Source organism: Gopherus flavomarginatus, chromosome 1 (assembly GCF_025201925.1).
Source record: "Gopherus flavomarginatus isolate rGopFla2 chromosome 1, rGopFla2.mat.asm, whole genome shotgun sequence".
NCBI lineage: Eukaryota > Metazoa > Chordata > Testudines > Testudinidae > Gopherus > Gopherus flavomarginatus.
In genome coordinates, this window is record NC_066617.1 from 226,670,820 (window position 1) to 226,692,323 (window position 21,504).

At 41.0% G+C, this 21,504-nt stretch overlaps 2 protein-coding genes and 1 long non-coding RNA gene across 5 annotated transcripts in view; 2 read left to right on the top strand and 1 right to left on the bottom strand.

Annotated features, from left to right (window-relative positions):
• The first annotated feature begins 480 nt into the window (after positions 1–480).
• LOC127043067 (uncharacterized) overlaps positions 481–21,504 on the top strand; it is a 39,466-nt gene continuing 18,442 nt past the window's right edge. The window contains exon 1 of the long non-coding RNA XR_007772135.1: positions 481–868. This is a non-coding gene — a long non-coding RNA (uncharacterized LOC127043067). The remainder of the gene's footprint in view (positions 869–21,504) is intronic.
• KLHL34 (kelch like family member 34) lies at positions 1,050–3,989 on the top strand. Its single transcript, XM_050936586.1, has one exon. The coding sequence runs from the start codon at positions 1,122–1,124 to the stop codon at positions 2,874–2,876; it is 1,755 nt and encodes a 584-aa protein (XP_050792543.1). The 5' UTR covers positions 1,050–1,121; the 3' UTR covers positions 2,877–3,989.
• CNKSR2 (connector enhancer of kinase suppressor of Ras 2) overlaps positions 4,096–21,504 on the bottom strand; it is a 368,568-nt gene continuing 351,159 nt past the window's right edge. For all 3 annotated transcript variants that reach the window (XM_050936490.1, XM_050936489.1, XM_050936488.1), the window contains 2 exons: positions 9,597–9,793; positions 4,096–6,547 (listed from right to left, as the gene is read on the bottom strand). In XM_050936490.1, coding sequence (XP_050792447.1) covers positions 6,332–6,547; positions 9,597–9,793 — 413 coding nt within the window. In that variant the 3' untranslated portion in view covers positions 4,096–6,331. The remainder of the gene's footprint in view (positions 6,548–9,596; positions 9,794–21,504) is intronic.

The window sequence follows — 21,504 nt, forward strand, 5'->3', positions numbered from 1 at the left end:
CAAAGTGGAAAAGCTAATATAGTCAGCTATGGACTATCCACAGAAGTTCAGGGATTTGTTTCTAGCTGGTGACAGATGTCAATTCTCTCTCCTCTATAAACAGAGTTCAGTTTACTATGACATAACATGGGATCTATTTTTGTCACCACTTTATACAAATGTGTTACTCTCGTGATTCCCATTCAGGTCATTCAATGACAGATGCTTTGGCTCAGGCTGTTCATAAAACTACTAGATTCTTTCCCCTCCCTATCCTTCTCCCCACCCCCCGCTCAGTTCAACTCTTGGACAGCTATGACACGGAGCTTGTGTTTGCATTCTATTCTGGTAGGTGTGAGTTATGGTGATACCATTTAAACCAAAGGGCTCAGAAATGCATGTCAAATTAAACCAGTGACTAATCATGGAATTTTGCCTCTCTTTCTGCCTCCAGGCACAAGATTTATATGCTCAGAAATCCTCTTTGCTCTACTCCCTGGGTGCTGATTTGATCTTCCGCCCAGATTTCCTAACATAGTGAGAGCAGATCACCAAACGTGGTCTGTTGTCCCACGGTCACTGAGATCTAAACTTATCTAAGTTTGAAATACAAACAAGGCTCAGACAGAAAAAGCAACGGCAAACGTTCTCCTCATCACTTGCCCCCCTCATCTGTTTCTGCTCAACGCCATGCACTGTCAGCAGCAGACGAGCTCTTTGATTAGCCTGCAGAGAAAGAAGAAGCGTGAGAGACGTCTGAGCCGACGCAAAATTCCATGTGTAAAGACTGTCATCTAGCTCCCACATCTGTCACATGATGGCCAGCCAAGCAGTAGCTCCCTGCAGCTGTGGACTTTCCATCCTTCTGCATGAAATGGAAGCAAGAAAAGTAAGCATTCCAAGGCTGATACTAGATTCAGCTGTTTTCTCATTGAATGAATGCGTTTAATTCACTGCAAATGTACTAAGGTAGCCCGCTAGGCTGGGAGGGCCTAATTTTCTTGGTTGGGCTTTTCTTGAATAGATGGAGGCTCTGATGGGCATTCTTACAAAGGGACCTACAAGTTGATTTGTGCAACCGTTCTAATTGGTTGTTGCATATTAATTTTAATAAATTAGCTTAAAGCATCGTATTATGCACTATGAGTTACTTCCTGGCCTATTGCAAAGCGCACTGCAGTACTGTGCTCTCCCAGTACCAAATGCTTAGAGCCGAAGGCTTGATGTGCGATATTTTACTGAAGGTGAAGGAAAATGAGTTTCCTGCACACAAGTCCCTGCTGGCCTGCTCCAGTGATTATTTCAGAGCTATGTTCAAAAGCTACACAAAAGAATCCAAAGCCAGTGTCATTCATCTACAAGTCATCTCACCTACTGGTCTCCAGCATGTCCTGGATTTCATTTATACCTCCTGGTTGCCCCTTTCTTTTGAGAATCTGGAGGACACCCTGGAAGCTGCCAGTTACTTGCAAGTGACTGAGGCTATTGGCCTGTGCAATCAGTACTTGGTTAACAACCTGACCCTGGAAAACTGCTGTTTTTCTGCCAACATTGCCACCAAGTTCTATCTTCCAGACGCTTTGTCAGCGACAGAAAAATACATCATCAGTAATCTCTGGAAACTTTTGGATTTGCATTTCATGGAGCTGCTCTTACTGAACTTCAGATCGTTGATGGCAGTGGTAGAATCCCCTGACGTCCCTATGGTGAACGAATCCTGCCTCCTGAATCTAGTGCTCATCTGGCTGAAGCATGATAAATCCAGGTTGATTCACAAAAGCAACCTATTAGAACATATAAGATTTGGTCTCATCCCAGTGGAAGATCTGAGAAAAGTCTACACTCAGTCAGAAGTGTCTCTCACGACACCTATTAAATGCTTGATCATAAAAGCAATAAACTACCATTCGCTAGTTTTTAAACAGCCCATCCTGCAGGATAAGTATAGCACCCTGAGAAACCAGCAAACGCGCATTATCCTGCTAGGAGGAGGGACTTCCAATGAGGGACTGGTCAGCGATGTGATGGCCTTTGATGTTTACAATCACAAATGGAGAACTCTAACGCAGGTGCAGGACAGAGTACAGAATCACTGCACGTGTGTGATTGGAAACTACCTGTATGTGCTGGGTGGGGAAACAGCAGATTTGCAAAGTGACATGAAAAGCACCAGCTTGTCAGTTACAAACAAGGTCCATCGTTATGACCCAAGATTTAACAAGTGGACTCAAATCACAGAAATGCTTGAAAAGAGATGCCAATTTTCTTGTTGCATCCTAGACAACAAGATCTTTGCAATTGGTGGAAGAGACAAGACCGGATCACTGCATTCATCTGTTGAAGTCTACAACATTAGCAGAGACAGATGGACAAAGGTTACAGAATTGCCATGCAAGATGCATGGCCATGCCAGTACAGTTTGCAAGAACACAATCTACATCTCAGGTGGCAAATACACAGATCAAACCAACACAAGTAAGGATGTGTTCTCTTTGAGCAGCTTAGAAGGACAGTGGAGAAAGCAAGCCTCCATGAGCATTGCTCGATTTGGACACCAGATGGCAACGATCAGAGAGGCCATCTTCACATTTTTAGGACTGTATGAACCATTCTCTGAAATAGAAAGGTATGACCCTGCCCCAAACCAGTGGACTCGCTTAAGGCCATTGGTCTATGACCGATTTTGCTATGGTCTGGCTGTGGTAGAGGAAACGGCACTTCTCATTGGGGGAAAGAAATGGCAAAACTCCCAGGAGGTGCCAACCCAAGATGTGGTGGGTTATGATATAGATAATGACTGCTGGGAAGAGATTTGCAAACTTCCCTTCCCTTGGTATGGATTGCAGTGTGCCGTGCTACAACTCTCAGAATTGGCGGAAACTAAGGACATCCAATAATAGTGGAGCCAAACTTCTGAGTCAACGCTTCCAATGGCTGAAGAACAGGACAGCAGGGCAGCCCCACAGGAAAACAGACAATTGCAACTGCACTAAATGTAACAGAGTTGAGGTTTTGCTTTAGTAAACACCCCACACAGAGCGTATGGACAGGAAATCAGGCACCAGCATGGGAAAAATGTGCTGTGACTTGTATAGCTGAAGGCAGGTTTTGCCAAGGGCAGACATGTCAAGTAGCACATCCTGAAAGGATGATGTCGAGGAATTCCAATGCTGTACTTCCTTGGAAGCATTTAATAGCTGTCTAAAGTCAGATTTTGCAAGGGTTAAAAATGTAATCTCTATTTTTTTTAATTAAAGGTAATTTCCCCAGATGGTAAGTGGTATTGAATTTTATACTATGGCTAAGCAAAATGAAAGGGTAATATATAAAGATCAGAAAATTCTTGCCTGTAATAGCTTTAATAAGTAACATTTAGAGGATGGTATTATTTGAGTAAATAGCTAAGTGAGCATGCCTTAGCTAATCAGCAAGAAATTACTGCATGGAGAAGAGGGATTGGATAAAATGTAGCTTTAATTATGGTTATATATTAAACCATTGATTGTTTGATACAGGAACTGAACCGAGAGGGAAAGCGACCTTTCTGTGAAATAGCTTTTGTTATGGCATGCCCTCCAGGGTGGGGCTTTCAAGTGTGCTCTGTACTGGCACGGTACATATTTGCTGTATCAAAACCACACATTAACTGAGGCAGCCTGTTCTGAATGAATATAATTATTATAAGGTACAGTGGAACATGCAACAATAGTTGCTATATCCAGCTGCTTAAGTGAGTACATCCTGCATACTGTGTCCTGCCAGATGACGATCAAGATGATGGTGAAATTCTTTTTAACTATTGAGCCAATACATGAGAGGGAAATGAAGTAATAAAAGCTTGACTTTTATCAAGGACTAAGAAGAAAAGAAAGTTAACTTGACTCTTTTGAAATTCTGTATTAAATGTCTGGCTATTTCAGAGAAAGCAATTGCCTCACTTCACGTTGGCAATGCTGACAGGGTAATACGGAATGGGTTGGGAGGACATTTTAAGGCACTGTAAAATGTAGTTATGTGACTAGATTCCAGAGTGTGATTAAAGATTTAATTTACTCAGAACAAATTTCATATTCATTTAAAAGCTAAATTTATTTTAGTTCATCTTGCACTGTTCCCTTTCTAGCCTGAAAGTTAATACAGTAAAAATATATCTGTCCAAGAGCACTTAGTATTCTATTAAGAGAAGGCAGCACAACGAATGGGATAAATGTTCTCCTCTCTTTCATGCTAGACTATCTTAAATTGTAATGTTTAATTTTCACCTTTTACAGCATTCAAGCTGACTTTTCTAAAGTAAAGTGCAGGCAGAATAGCTGTTGCATAGCAACGAATCTATTGTCTTAACTGCCTTAGTTTCAACAAAGAATCAGCTACGTGATGTGCATATACGTCCATCAGATATAAAGAATTTTATATGAATATATTTACTTTTGGTCCAGTAAAACAATAACAAGAGTGTAAATGCTTGGAACAATAGTACAATTCATTTCAGGTCAAGCATTTTTTTGTTATGAGAAATATACAAAACCTCACAAATTTAATATACAAGTCAGTACCCATGCAGTAAATAAATGTCCAGTTTATACCAACAGATTCTTCTAAATGATACAAATATTACATTGGATTCAGAATTCCATACAAACATTAATACATGATTCATCAGCCATGTTGACTTGAATTAAAATTATTTCAAATGGGCTGCAGAAAGGCCACGCCTCTGTACAATTGTGCAAAATCTGCAAAACATTTGCAATCCAAAATGCAATTAAAAAAATCTGAGAACAAATAAACAGAGAGACACTCCTCCTTTCTTGCCTTCATCCCAACAGGAAAGATAACTACCAGTAAGTATCCGAGCTCTTAAAGTTTAAGTACATTCACTGAGCTGTACAGGCAATAATCTAAAGCTGGTTCAGTGAACAACACATGGTAAGGACTACTAATGGGTGCTTTTCCATTTGCCATGAGTATTATCAAACCATGTCATGACTCTTAATTTCTGCAGCAAAATATTAAAAAGCAGCACAAATGTTTTGTCATGCTCTGTTCACTTTTCATAAACAATAAGCTGGTAAAGGATAAATACTGTACACGATTCAGGATCTTCCTCCTTCATGCCCATTCCAAGGCATGTGCACAAGTCTAAGTAAATGCTTCACTCCTGTTCTCTGGGTTGTTTCACATGTAGCTGAAATCTTACGTAAGTTCAAACCATTTTCATTGGTTTGTGAACTCAACAGAAGCTGGAGACATCCTTTCCTCTTCAAAAGCAAAACAGAGGCTTTTTAGTTGTCACTAGTTTTTCAGATTATATTCTTGACCTTGTTAATATCACATTTTTCCTGCATACAAAATGTTGAATTTAACAGGTTAGGAAACAAGTAGGAGATTAGCTGAAAAATCCTATTTACTCCCTCTCTGCCATGTGGGAGTTGACAAAGTGTTTCAGATTGAAAGCAGTAAGTTAGAATCCTTTTCTTTAGCTACCTTTTTTAGAGGAGTTAAACATCCTTAACAAGCATGATCGAAGTCTGATTGCTATCATTGCAAAAAGCTGCACATGAACCTGATACCATCAGTGCGAAAGCAATCACATTTATAATAATAAAGAATCAACGATAAAATTAAGGGGGGATAACATACAATTTGGTCTCAATTAAAAATACAAACAAACAAAAGAAACTCATTTGCACTGATGATAAACCTGTACTATAGGTCTCTTACAAACCAGCTTTAAAAAGCATGTGATCGTTAATACCTGAACTTTTGATACTTGAACGTGTGTCAGTGATTTTTTTTGTTTGTCCTTATTTCTTTATCTAATTCTTGTCTGTTTTCATCAAAACTCAGTGATAATCAGTGCTTTACCTTGTTGTCTGTCACTTAAGAAAATTCCTAGAGTTTTTCATTAAATATAAAAAAATGTTTTATTTTTCACATAATCAAAATAATACCTGAACTCCAAAAATGTAATGCAACACTGGAATTATATAGTATAAAATTATATTTTTGAAGAGATCAACTGACCTTCAGTCACAAAACCTTGATCCTCTAGAGCTTTCATTTTGAAGCTCGCCATCTTCCAAAATTTACTTTTTTAAATATATTTTTATTTATTAAAAACCATGTTCATTTGTTTTGCACAAGCTAAACACAAGCTAAGCATTGGTAGCATAAAAATATACAAATTCCCATTAAAGATAATGGGATCATGGACCATGTAAGTGTTTACTTAACAGAGCTTAGTAACATTAAAATATAATTTACCAGACCTCCCACATATTGATAGAAAAACTACTTTTGCACTGAGTAAAGGATTGGAATGTAGCAAATTGGACAAAAAAGAAGATACTTATACATGCGTTTCAATGTATGAATGGGTGTGTGCTAAAGACGCTATAAGTGCATCTACTTCAGAAGAGCCATTTACAGGGTCCCTTGGGTTACTGTTTTGACAAATATCCAAGAAGAGATCAAGGTACATTTGTTTCCATTCTTGAAAGTCTTTAGATGTCAAATCTGGATTATCGAGAACCTTATCTATAATGGCTACCTCTCCTTCTCTGGCCTGCAAAAGAAAAAAGAACAGAGAGCGATAAATTACTAGCAAGAGTATCTCATATAAATGATGAGCAACTTAACAAAAGGGCAAGCACATGGAAGCCACAAAGGCATTAGAAAGAGGGAGGCATAGTGAGCCATTGATTTTAAGCCTCTTGGGGTCTATTTAAAAATGTCATACATGGGTCAGGGTGTTGGACATCACTTGGGTTGCAGAGCTTCCCTTCTTATTACTCCTTGATCTGTTATGTAAAAACAAAACCCTTGCTATTTACTGTTAGCTGCTTTAGTTTCTAAGAAAATGTTTCATACTGTAAAGTGCCATCTGTGACTTTTCTTGATTTCATAAGGAACACTGCGTTAGTGTGTGGGATGCAAACAGATGGCCTGACATCAATCAGTATAGGGAGGCTTTTCAACTGTGCTCCTCACCATGACATCTGAGCATGATGTGAAAAATTAATAAATAATATATGGAGATGTACCTATCTCACAGAGCTCGAAGAGACCCTGAAAGGTCATTGAGTCCAGCCCCCCGCCCTCACTAGCAGGACTAAGTACTAATTTTGCCCCAGATCCCTAAGTGGCCTCCTCAAGGGCTGAACTCACAATCCTGGGTTTAGCAGGCCAATGCACAAACCACTGAGCTATCTATCCCTTCCCCTCAAGGATGTTTTAATTAGATAACTGGTCTTCATTAAAGATCATAACTGCACCTAGTAGGCCAATACTCTGGCCCAGTGCAACTTCCTCCCACTGTAAAGGATATGTCTACACTGATTCGCAGCATGGGTAGACAGGCTTGTGACGAGCAAGCCTGCTAAAGATAGCAATGTAGACCTTGCACCACTGCTGGTGGCTCAGTCTAGCTGCCTGAGTTCAGATCCTGGGGGATAGGCAGGCTTGGGCTTGAGCAGCTAGACTAAGCCACAACATCCACACTGCTATATTTAGCATGCTAGGTGGAGCTGAGCTAGCATGAGTCTGTCTACTGGCTCTGGGAATCACACCTCCCAGCTGCAGTGTATACATACCTATAGAGGCCAGAACCTAGCTGGATCTCCCTCGCAAGTTTAGAGCCAGAATAGCCCACTTGTACCCTATTCCCCTGCTGTCTGAGGTGCACATGGGTGGAGAAGGTGTGTGGCTGCTCTGTGCTATGCTCTTAACAATCCCTGGCTGGTGAAGATCTCTTGAGGGGTCATAGCCAGCAGGTGTAGATCAGAGCAGGCTCCCTTGCAGTCACTCCACTCTACTGCAACCAAGGGCAGCTGGATGCAACAGAATCAAGCCTTAACAATACAATTATCACTGAGGTTTACAGCACGAGGCCTTCCCTATAGTAGTGATCTGTTCATCAACAACTTCTCCTGTACTGTTTATTCCTACAGGAAGCCTCATGGTCCCCACAGCTAATTTATCTGTTCCATGATAACTGTATACATATGCTAAACCTTTCATCCATTTTGGTGAGGGTGATGGATGTAGTTAAAAAAAAACAGCCAGTTCTGTCTTTGACCTGATACACTTGGAAGAGTCTGGTACCAAGAAGTAGTGCATTTAAATTATTATTAACATGTATAAAGTGATCTTCATGTTCAGAGTGCTTTGCAAACAATAGCTTATTAATGTTCCCCAGAGCAGTCACATATTCATTTTGGAGATAGGCAAACTAAGGCAAAGCTGAGATTAGAACATAGGTACTCCTGCTTTCCAGACCTGTGATCATACTACCACACTGTGCTTCCCAGGTGCTGTATTAATAAATCATGGGTATTCTGTACCTCCTTACTACTAGTCAGTGAGCTTGCACGTTCCAGGAGGAAGGACAGTCTTGTGATTAAGGCACAGGACAGGAAGTAGAAAAAGCTTGGTTCTGTTTCCGGCACTTTCTCAGACTTCCTGTGAGACACTTTGGGAAAGCCACTTGAAAGCCTTACTTTCCCCCTCTCGGTCCCGATTCTGCAAAGTGTTATGTATATGTTTAACCTTACATACTCTGAGTAGTGCTATTCCCTTCAATGGGACGACACTCACAGTGAGTAAAGTTAAGCCTCTGTGTAAGTCTCTGCAGGATCAGGGCCGTATAGAATGGAAATAGTACCGTTTAAGTGCCTCTCAGGGGATTGGAAGACTTAATTCATTAATGTATGTAAAGCACTCTGAGACAAAAGCTGCTACCAAAGGCCAATGTATTTAGTATCTAGTGGCTTAAAATGTACTAAGTTAAATTTAATATAGATAACTAGGCCTCAAGGAAGATCCAGTATAAGAGTATCTATTGCTTACTGTGCTTTAAAGGAATATCCCAGGTATTATAATCTGGAACAGCATACACTGTGATAACTTTGGGTGTCAGAGGGGTTAGTGTTAGTGCATCTGACGAAGTGGGTATACACCCACGAAAGCTCATGCTCCAATACGTCTGTTAGTCTGTAAGGTGCCACAGGACTCTTTGCTGATTTGTGATAACTTTGTGATGATGAAAGGGCTAGAAAGGTGCTTAAAACTTCAAAATACAATTGCACTGTTTTAAATGTAGGGCCATTATTACAATATTTGTGTGTATCATTACGGCCATTTATGTCATAAATCTTTGTACCATCTTCAGGCAGAAAACAAATGTTCAATTATTTTCTAGACAAGCTTAGTAATCATAGAGCAGCAACATTGTAAATAAAATGGCCACTTTCCAAACCATTGACTTTAATGAAGCTTACTCTCTGGTAATGATATAGCATGTTTATCTTGGTATATAAAAATGTCTTGGGAAAAAAGGGGGATTAATACCTCTTCTGAACACTTCAGATCAAACCATGTTTAACTAGATAGGGGAGGAGCTCACAGAGATTGTATCTATTGAGAAATAAAATGGATTTCTCCCCGCCCCCAAGACACTTTCCCTTGGCTTTGAGAACAGCATTTTCCCATGTCTCTCTTTCGTTCTTTTCACACACAAGATTCAGACTGCCCTCCAGCTGAGTACAGTTAATCTTTGAATATAATATTATAAGATTGACTCTTTGGTGGGATTTCCCCAGCCTCTATTATCTCACCTTTAAAGTGCTTTTCAGAATTCGCAGTTGGTGCAGTTTTTCATTGACTACTGGATCGCTACATCTTTTTATAAAAAACTTCTTGTACTCCAGTTTGGAGGAAATCCGGTATTCTCCTAAAGGCGACAGACTGGCCTGCTCCAAGGCTTTGTACAAATCTTGCAAGGAGTCTGCTGGCTTTTCTTCTACTGTTTCAGCTTAAAAAAACCAGAAAAAAAAAACCACAAGAGAAAGGAACAGTGTATAATTAACATGGTTATTAAAAACCCATAAAAGCCTCCCTAAAAGCAGTATTTTTAACAAACCCAGAAAGGGATCATTTCACATATAGGGAGAGTATTCCACATCTGCCAAAATCCATCCCCTCCAAAAAGTATTGCAAGTCAAACACTGCCTAAAGCTATTTTTCTCTCTAATTATTGCTTTAGTAAATCACTTCTAGATATGGTACTTTTCAAGAGAAACAAAAGCAAAACTTTTGACAATACAAAGCTTTCTACAAAGCAGAAAAAAAAGATTACAGGGTATAAGTTTACTGTCATAATAGACACTCTAATTACAATTAACCATAATAGTAAATTCATAAGCTATTACAAGAAATGGGAGCAATAGGAACAGCCTACCAAATGAGAAGGAACTTCAGGTGAGAGATCCGACTGAAAAATAATCAGGGGAAGGAGGTTTAACATTGTCTTGCTGTTTTTTTTTCCCCTTTAGGGGCTATAGAAAGGATTTCAAAAGCAAAGTAAAAATGTGTTGCAGTTCAGGAGGTGGCATTTCCCCTAGGATTTGGGGTGGGGGGAGACTTTCTGTTTTGCTTCTTCAACTAACATTTCATTTTCTCTCTCTTTTGTCCCTATTCATGCACATGTGAAAAAGTAACGTATGGAGTCACCTGTACTATCCTTTGCGCGACAGTAATTTCTAGAGGTTCAGCTTAAATTGGGACCCTGTTGTGCTAGGAACTGTACAAAGAGTAAGAGCCAGTACGTGACTGCACTTGTAGTCTAAGTAGACCCGACACAAATGGGTGGGAGAAAGGATGAGCTATTAATTTTGCCTCACTGATTCTCCTGCACATATTGTTTTTTTAAAAAAGATTGCCTGTGAAAGCACTAAAAGATAAGATGGCATTAGAGAGAGGAGACCTCATTTCTTCCCCATCAGTAGTGCATGTTTTCCCACCCGTACCTAACCTGCCAATCTCCTCAACCAGCTTCGGAAAGAACCACTTGTCGGAGTGAGATGGTCATTCAGACTTAAACACATGCCTGACTTTAAGCACACAAGTTAAGTGCCTTAAATGTGAGCATTCACATGCTTAAATACTCTGCTGAACTGGGGCTTCAGTCTCCATGTATACTCACACATTAGCTTTTCTACCAACATTACGGACAAGGATGCTAACTGGTGCTAATGGAGACAGCAGCTTTCTGGAGGGTAGAGACATGCCAACCACAAACTGGACTGAGATCAACTACTCATTTCACAGAGGCCAAACAAACATCACACAGTATAGTAACTACTCACCTGGGTCAGTTTCAAACAGGGAAGCTAGAGAGAAAAAAAACTGTCTCCCAGAATAATACTTACGTTTATATAACGCCTTACATGCTCAAAGAACTTTACAATCATTAATAGCAGCAGAAATCCTCAAAGACATGCAGTCCTTTGACTCTTCTGTACATTTCTTTAATCTAATAGTAATTTGTAAAGCACACATTTTGTTTTAATTGTCCTATACATGAGGAAGGATTACAGCTCTTCAGCTCAGAGAGAGGTTGTGGCTTTGAAAAGAGCCTTTGGGTTGTTGCATGTTTTTCCCGTAGACCCTCTTACTATATAATATACTGCTGGGGGACAGTCACTGATTTAATCACATATGTATGTAGGCAACATTTAAAGACAAATCAAAATGACAAGATGCATCATCTTTTCTTTTCTGTTATAAAAACTTATTGTTAAAATTAAAGGAAAAGACTAAATAAGTGAATACACTGGCTCAAATCCTTTGTGTTCTTGATTTTTCTTGCTTTTTTAGAAATGTCACTAGGCTGCAATTTTTGAATTTCCATGAGACATTATAATGAATAGGAACATTAGTATGGTCCATGTATTCATGTTTGTTTGCACCTTCCAATGTGTAATTCTATCGATCTAAGGTGCTATCTTAATGGTATCTGAGTGATTTACAAAGAAATCTCAATAAAGCTAGCTAAATCTGACTGCAGATTATTTTGTCTATTTCTCCCTTCCTTTTATCCCTTGTTATATAAAAAGTGCATCTTTCTCCAGTCTCTTTCCTCCAGCGACAATTTTTGTTTCATATGACCATGCTTTCTCCTCATGGGTGGTTAGTAGTTATTATGGGAAAACTATGCTGAAGAGATGAGTTTTTATAATTTAGCCTGAAGCTGTCCAGATTCAATGGCATGTTAATCTCTTGTGGCAGGGTGTTCTATGGCCTGGGGCCAGCCATTAAGAAATCTTTCAACCCTATCATGCATTTCACAAGTTACTGAAAATCCCAGTGTTCTGGATGAGCAAGTAAGAGGCAGTCCTTGAAACAGTTTAGGCTTAACCCATTTAGGGTTTTGAATAAGAAGAGCAGTACCTTAAATTCACCTGTAACTCTGCAGTTCCAAAAAGCACAGGTGAAGTATTTGCATCAGTCTTTATTACTAAATAGTCAATCTGCCACTGTCAACATTAACTGAAGTTCTTCAGGGCTGTCACAGTCATGCTAAGAAAAAGAATCATGCAGTAATTGAACCTAGAAGCCATCAATGAATCTGTGAAAGGGCCTGAGGGTAACCTGGGCAAGACAATTTCCATTTGCAGTATCACTATCACCATCTCAATGATTTAAGATGGGGGGGGGGCATCTTGGCTGGATGGAAAATGGTATATTTGGTAGCAGACGCTATGCTGATATTGGCAGCAATGAAGAGTCCAGAAGGCCCCCATCTGTACTCCATCCTGACGACTGGCAGACAGATGTACTCAAAGGATAGTGGTATGGTGTCAGTCAATTCTTTGAAATATTTCCCCTCTATCCACATACCTTACCTCCATCTTACTTGAGTTTATCTTCATCCAGGCATTGATATCACTTAGGAACTGGGGTAGTCATCTGCATTTGGGAGTAGGCCTGGGCTTCGGTGTGAAGGATTGAGCAGTGAAGAAAAGAGAGCCAGTGAGGTGTGTCTGAGCATTTAGGATTTGCTCTGCATTTAGACCCCTTTGTTAGTAATGTCAGATACATTTGCAGAGGCTACATCACCACCTTGTCTCAGTGGAATGCTCTTGCACCCTGGGAAATGATAAAGAGGAAGCACTGCTCTTAGTGACTGGAGCTGCCTCTCAATCTGCTCCTGTGGGGGAGTGAGACTTTTCACTTAATAACTTCATTTTAAAACTTTACCCCAAATTTGGAAATTCTGGCGAAACCTTTAGCTAACTGGCTAACGTCCACGGCTTTAAAGATGAATTGCAAAAATTTGCCTTTTAAATACCTAAATTTTTCTAAGGTTTCCAAATTTAAAAATATACAAGATGTGACAGGATGGATTCTCTTTCCCTAGTTATTCCATGACAAAAGGGCAAAGGATGAGGGACAAGAGTACCAGTTCATGGACAGTTAAATATTAACATGGAGGTCCAAGTCCCAACACGTATGTTAGAGAGCTGAAGCCATTTTTCCCCTCTATGTGTTCCTAAAAGAAAAGTTCCTGAGGGAGGGTAGGCAGAACACCCTCTTCTCCTTCACTTCCTTTCCTGAGGGCAACCACCATCATGGTAACATCCATGTGGTAGCTGTTGTCATGCTGTTGTAGATGTTCATTGTTTGGTTGCTGTAACTCTGTACTAACCCTCTTGAACGGTGTGAATTTGGGTATGAGTGGAAGATTGTCCCCTTCCTCACTCAGCTATCTCCTTTCCCTTCTATTTCTTTTTTGCCTGCATGGCAGGTGTGGTTCTCTGGAACTTTGGTGGGGGCTGGGAGTTTACTCTTGGAATTGGTTCCTATGATTAGAAGCTCCTGATCTCACAGATTGCCCTGCAGTAAGACTCCTGCGGCTGACCCCTGCTAGCTGATTCGGGCACACAGGGCTCTGGCTGTGGGGCTGTTAACTGTGGTGTAGACATTTGGGTTCAGGCTGCCGCCCAACCTCTGGGACCCTCCTAACCTCTCAGGGCCCTAGAGCCTGGGTTCCAGCTCGAGGGTCAACACTACACTTAAATAGCCTTTTGGCCTGAGTCCTAGAAGCCTGAATCAGTGGCATGGGCCATCTACAGATTTTTAATTGCAGTGTAGATATACCCTAAAGTAAAAGCATCATGATTTGAGATTAAAGTAAGAGTGTCACCCTTTTAATTTTGATCTAAGCAAGCTCATGGTTAAGTGACTGGGTTAGTAATACATCCATATGCCAATGGAAGGCCTCAGTGGGGCTATAGCTGTCTGATATGTTGCACTAGCATTATAGTTTCTTTAAGGAAGAATTAGGCCTCCAGGGATACCTGATTCAGATACAGAACAGATTCTGGAGGAGGGCTTTAGGCCTAGAGGGATTCACAGACTGATTTTTAGAACGGCACCACAAACATTAGGTTGTTATTCATTATTCTGAGTTGGCACTTGAGTCCCAGATTACATTCCTCTAGCCACCTGGCTCCTCTGAAATAATAGTGTTCGGATTTCCATATACTGCTGCAGGGGAGAGTCCCTAATCTGGAACATGGATTGTTATTCGTGGCTGCATCAATTTCTTGAGCAGCTTTTTCACTTGGGTATAGAACAGCCCCACATGTACTTTGCGGCACACCAGGCCTAAATTCTATAGCGAGGTCTCCAATTGCTACACCACAGCAGTGCCAGTCTGTGACAATGAAATTTCTGCTGCAGATTCAAGTATATTTCAACATCAGACATTTTTTATTTAATTAAATGTGAAACTGAATAATACTCAGCACAGAAGCAGCTGCATTATTTTGATATTCAAGTTTCAGTTTTGGAAGGTTTCTGACATGTATTTTACACTACTTCTGAATTTACAAAGAAGCCAGAAACATTTTATGAGGAAGCGAAGGTGGAGGTTTTTTGCAGCGGATGAGGAGAAAGTTCACAGAATCATAGAATATCAGGGTTGGAAGGGACCTGAGGAGGTCATCTAGTCCAACCCCCTGCTCAAAGCAGGACCAATCCCCAACTAAATCATCCCAGCCAGGGCTTTGTCAAGCCTGACCTTAAAAAACCTCCAAGGAAGGAGATTCCACCACCTCCCTAGGTAACTCATTCCAGTGCTTCACCACCCTCCTAATGAAAAAGTTTTTCTTAATATCTAACCTAAATCTCCACCACTGCATCTTGAGACCATTACTCCTTGTTCATCTGCCACCACTGACAACAGTCTAGATCCATCCTCTTTGGAACCCCCCTTAGGTAGTTGAAAGCAGCTAACAAATCCCCCCTCATTCTTCTCTTCTGCAGACTAAATAATCCCAGTTCCCTCAGCCTCTCCTCATACGTCATGTGCTCCAGCCCCCTAATAATTTTTGTTGCCGTCCCCATGACTCTTTCCAATTTTTCCACACCCTTCTTGTAGTGTGGGGCCCAAAACTGGACACAGTACTCCACATGAGGCCTCTCCAATGCCAAATAGAGGGGAATGATCATGTCCCTTGATCTGCTGGCAATGCTCCTACTTATACAGCCCAAAATGCCGAAGGCCTTCTTGGCAACAAGGGCACACTGTTGACTCATATCCAGCTTCTTGTCCACTGTAACCCCTAGGTCCTTTTCTGCAGAACTGCTGCCTAGCCATTCAATCCCTAGTCTGTAGCAGTGCATGGAATTCTTCTGTCCTAAGTACAGGACTCTGGTTGGGACTTTTGGTACCACATCAAGGGATGAGAAATGATTTGAGTTAAAGACATGCAGATACACTTTGGGACTTTGGCAGTGCAATCCCATTTGTGAGTGATCTGAGTTTTGTGGGTTGGTGGGAGTTAACTAGTTTCTTGCTCCAGATATCCTTGTCAATAACCAGTTGCTCCATTATTCCTCTTTACATTATTTCCCCCAGCATATCCAAGATCAATAGATCAAACATTAGCTGGATATTGCTACTAAAAGGATCAGAGTGAAACAGTTACCACTGCTGATATTTACATAGTAGTATTAGGTTTCAGATGTATCTCTTCATTGAGTTGAACAGGAGTAGGCCAGACCACTGAGAAGTATTACTGTTTGTTTGCAGGCTCGGGAAGACAACACTGAACCAGTGACATTCAGAAGGTTGCATATTCAATCCTATGGGTTAGAGCATGATTCTGAGGCAGGGGACAGATGTTATAGACAGAATCACAGAAAACACAGAGCCCCAAGCATAGATTTCTCATCACCCTTCTAATCTTAGTCTCAAAAGTTTTGTTACTTTCTTCAGAAAGGTACCAGAAGAACTACAGATTACATCCAACGCTATTAGCACACACATCATCTGTGCAAAGGTAACACAATGCCATCAGCCTTCAACTTTGTCACTCAGCAGGCTGACTGTGCAGGTGTTTCAAGGACCTACAGTCCTCTTTTTGAGGCGTGCAGGCTTTTAAGCACCTGCTCATCATACTTCTGCTGATCTTCCCAATGTCACTAAGATTCCTCTCCTCATCTTTAGGTTATTCTTTCCTTTTGGATTGCCAGCCACCTGCGCATATCTTCAGTATTTTGGGGAAAAAGGGCTTTTGCAGTTGGTGAGGTCAGCAAGGCAGTTGCCTCTTCCCATTTCCCCTTTGTAGCTGCACTCCTTTTCTCCATTCCCCTCCACCTGTCTTCTATCCTCCAGGCTTGCTACGTTGTTTTCTTCTTCACAGAATTAAATATTTTGCTTTGCTAACTTTACTACTTGGCTACATGCTTCATCCAGCTCTTCAGCCCCTCACACACTTAGCCACTACTCACCTGTAATTAATTAATGATGCACTTGAACAAAATTACCATCTTCTGAAAACCCTGAGAAAGTTGAGCTATAGCCTTACTGGTTTATATGTCAGAGAGTGAGCAAGGTGAAAATTATCAATCTGAAATCTAAACTCCTATTTTCATTCCTTTTGATGAGGTCACACTCTCTGGCTGAGAAACTAGCTCAGCTGAACTTTCCCAGGATCTTAGGGAGGTAATTTTATTAGAAAAAGGCACTAATTACATTATTAAACAGCTACTTCCCCCCTGGAAATCTCACATGATTTGCTTTGAACTTTACAGCAAAACCTTGACAATTCATCTTTAGCACCTGGAAACTGACTTCATGAAAACTTCTAAGACCTTTTCGTGGCTGCTAGTAAGTGCCATGCCAAGGACAAGAGTGGGTTTCTGGGTATAGATAAGTGGGCAGGTTGGGAGTATTAGATAAAGGAAGTCCTGAGCCTCCCTCCACCCCCATGCAAAAATCTTCCCTCCTTCCTTGTTTGCCTTCTTGACACTGAGGGCACATCCACATTAAAAGGTGTTTGTTGCCCACATGTTAAGCTAACACATGGTAACTAACATGAGGTAAAATCCTAGTGCAGACAAGGCACTTTGTAGTTCTCACATGTGTTAGCAGCTTAAGATAAACACTAGGTGTCTGGGATTTGGCTAATACATAGTAAGCAAACATGTGAACAGCTAATGAAGACAAGACCTAATACATGACCTGGTCCCCCTTGCTCAGTCGGTCAGCCAGCAGAAGCATCAGGATGTCAGGCTTGGAGTGGGGCAGGACCAGTATGAATAAGGCAATCGGAAAAAGACCATGGAGACAGGTGAGCAGGGTGAGGCAGCATTCTGCTTGGCAGCACCTTCCGGTGCTCAACAAAAGAAGGGCTGAAGGAACAAAGTAGGGAAATAGGAGGGATCTCATTAAGTTTAGAGAAAGGAGAGCAAGAAGGCATAAGGAGAGAGAAGGTGGGATTTGGTTGGGTTGGATGGATGGGAAGAGACACTGAAGAGAAGTAACCTATTCTTCAGATTCTCAGGATACGTCTATACTAGCCTGATCGGCGGGCAGTGTTTGATGTATCGGGGATCAATTTATCGCATCTTCTCTGGATGCGATAAATCGATCGGTGAATTGACGCCCATACTCCACCTCAGCAGGAGGAGTAAGCGGAGTCGACAGGGGCACTGCGGCAGTCGACTCGCCACCGTGAGGACGGCCAGGTAAATCGAACTAAGATACTTTGACTTCAGCTATGCGAATAGCATAGCTGAGTTGTGTGTCTTAGTTTGAATCCCCCCGCTAGTGTAGCCCAGGCCTTAGTGCAAAATGCCAGGGTACCATAAATTTGCCTTCAGAGCCCTAAGGGTTACTGTTCACGTGACAGGGATCCTGAGATAAGTTTACATTACACAAAGGGGGGGCGGGTCAAAGTTTATAATTCAAAGAAACAGGAATTTAAATAGTTTCTACATCTATTTAGATAGAAGACTGGCAGACAAAACTGGATATTCTCTCTCTCTCGATTTAGTCTAAGGACATGTCTATACTGCAGTAAAACACCTGTGGCTGGCCCATGTCAGCCGATTCAGGCTCGCAGGGCGCGGGCTGAGGGGCTATCAAACCACAGTGTAGATGTTCAGGCTCGGGCAGAAACCAAGGGGGAGGCACAGAGCCTAGGTTCCAGCCTGATCCTGAATGCCTACACTGTAATTTGATAGCACCGGAAAGCCCCAGTCAGCTGACAGGGTAGCCAAGGGTGTTTTGATGCAGTGTAGTCATACCCTAAACCAAAAGAAGAGAACCACTCAAACCAGCAGAAGGTAAAATTTTAGGAGGAGACTGCATCTGCACATGAAGTCACCTCTGTGAAGCACATTTATAAAGGAAGCCATAGTTAGATGAAAAGTCAGCTCATAGGAGGAGAGCAGTGTAGTTCCCATGGGGGATTACTGAGAAAAGAACAATTGGCACACTGTTTAAGTACAGCATAGAGTAGGCAGGAGGTAAAATGAGATACAATTCTGGTCTGCATGGAAACCAAATGCTAATCAGCTGGTCAGCATGATTTAGGGCAGATTCTTCTATTAAAGTGCAAAAGGAAACCTATATCACTTATCATCTCTTTCTCTGCACTTACAGTAAAATAAAGGTCTGAATGTTATTTTGTTTCTTAAAATGAGCCCTTTTTCAAAGGTAAATGCAAGCTGTGTTAATCTCTGGGCTTCTTTTGAAATTCTGTAGATGACTTTTCTTTGCGTCTTCCCTCCCTTTTTCACCTTCTGTCTCTCCTGCCCTCTCTGTTTCTTTCAATCCCCTTCCTTTTTGTTCTTCTTTCAAATTAGTAGGATGCTAATATCGAAACTTTATTGTTAAATTTATTCACCTAAATTTGGTTCATTGCTGATTATGTACTCTATGTATCTTATGACTTTTAAAACAAAACTTGTATTTGTGGATAATCTAAGATACCCAGATGTACCGACACTTTTTCCCTAACCTGTGTATTATATAATGTTTTAACATTAGAGCTGCCACTAAGTCAGTGAACAACGCAGAGATGAATGAGTGCTTCAGAAAGGCCTGTGTACTGGGATGAGGTCGAGGGATAGAAAAGAGTTTCCTAGAACTCTCACTGAATTAGGGGAGGGATGCCCTTAAAAACAAGCTGTAATACACATTTCCAGAGAAAGTTTTAGCAGCTGGAGAATCAGAGAACTGGAGTATTAAGGTAATAGGCTACACCACTGCCTCCTGTGCAGGGGAAGTGTATCTGGGAAATTTATATCCATGTCCTATTTACTCCTATTATGTAACCTTTAAGGCAAAGAGGAAATTCTCAAGAAAGTCTGCACAGCAGAAGAGCTCCATGGTATACTCATCATCTGAGACCTAGGGCCTGATTCTCCTCTTTTTGTTGGTGAAATTGGTTCCTTGAAATCAAAGGAGCTATAAAACTGATGTAAATAAGGGGAGAACCAGATTCCTAGTCTTTGTAGGGTCTGAGGTATATTAATCGTATTGAAGTAACACCTTACAGGCCTCAGCCCCATTGTGGTAAGCACTGTACAAACACGTACCAATATGATCCCTGCCCTGAAGAGCGTACATTCTGAGGCTATTTAACTTCCAGTGTTTGTGATGCATCAGCTCAGAGACGTTAATGACAGAAGGGACCTTGATGATCACCTAGTCTGACCTCCTGCACATTGCAGGCCACAGAACCTCACCCACAGCAGACCCATAGCCTCTGGCTGAGTTACTGAAGTCCTCAAATCATGATTTAAAAACTTCAGATCACAGAGAATCCACCATTTACTCCAGGTTAAACCAGCAAGTGACTCATGCCCCACACAGCAGAGGAAAGCAAACACCCCGCAGGGTTTCTGCCAATCTGACCCGGCAATCAGTTAGACCCTGAAGATGTTGGAAAGACCCTCCAGCCAGACACCCAGAAAAGAATTCTCTGTAATAACTCAGAGCCCTCGCCATCTAGTGTCTCATCACTGGCCATTGGTGAAATTTGCTACCAGCAGTCACAGATGGATCACATGCCACTGCAGGCAGTCTCATCATACCATCCCCTCCATAAAGTTATCAAGCTCAGTCTGGAAGCCAGTTAGGTGTTTTGCCCCCACTGCTCCCCTTGGAAAGATGTTCCAGAACTTCACCTAAGTATGATTGTACTACTGAGTGCAAAAAGTGCACAGAAAAAGTAAAATTCAAATAAAAATAAAATAATTCCTAACAGTAACAAGAAACTGATGCTTAGCAGCAGAATTTGTTGGCAATGATAAATATTTATAATTATATCCTTTAATATTTGGTTTAAGTGCTTTACTTACATATCTTCCATACCGAAATGTCAATTTAATTTTTATTTGCTTTTTTTTTTTTAAAGTGACTCACTGGGAAAATTTTACATAGTGAAAGAGGCTCTCTCGTCAATTTCCTGTTTCTTTTCTATGCTACATGCTGAAATTAGTGTTTAATTTTGATGCAAACTGTTAAAGTGAAATAAACATTGCATTCACCATTACCACTTCCCCTGCAAGCTTCCTCTCATTCTCCTCAGTTGAGGGACAAAGTAAAACCATGCCATCCTGAAAGATAGTTGAAGTATTCAGGGGACAGTGCAAGTGGAGAGACGGTTTGTGTCACTGTATAAATGGGGGCACTGACACTTTTAAATGGATAATGATTTCCCTATGGATTAGTCCAGCAGCAACCATTTGGAAGCAATTATTTCTTCAGCAAAACATTCTTTTCATAAACCTAAACTGTAAGTGCACATGATGTTGCAAAAGGTTAAATGACAAATGGTAGGGACAGTTGGACATAGCTACATTACTCATCAGTCCAATTCGAGCGACACTCACTCTTGTACAACAGCAATGTCTGTCAAGGTTTATAGGGCTGGTACCTAACTAAGTTTGAATAGAGTACCTATTCCTAGTACATCACCTGTTCACTGAGAACAGGAACCCTACTCCATAGGGATAGTAAATGTCATATCTGTTATGCTTTATTTCCCTGGAAACTACAACACGGTGAAATTTCCAAAAGCGTTTAAGTCACTTAGGAGCCTCAAATCCATTTTCAAAAGTGTCTTAGGCACTTCTGAAAATTGGACTTAAGTGCTTTTGAAAATTCTACTCATAGGTTTTATTTAGAACATGTCATATATGCCAATGTTCTTGCAGATTTCCTGATAATGGCACTCATTAGACCTCAGACTAATTAATCTGTACCTTAATTTACATTTTACTTATTTAAGGCATGACATTGCAAGATGTAAAGCTTGTCAGGTGCTGAATGCCCTCAACACTACTGTAGTCTGTTCTCCTCTAAGTATCACCTAGGACTGGGCCCCTACATAGCACCTTTGGTAACAAAACCTAAAACAACAACAAAAATTTAACAGCAAT

Bases quoted from the DNA above. Each gene is read 5' to 3' on its own strand.
- KLHL34 (XM_050936586.1), top strand. From the start codon at position 1,122: ATGAGTTACTTCCTGGCCTATTGCAAAGCGCACTGCAGTACTGTGCTC.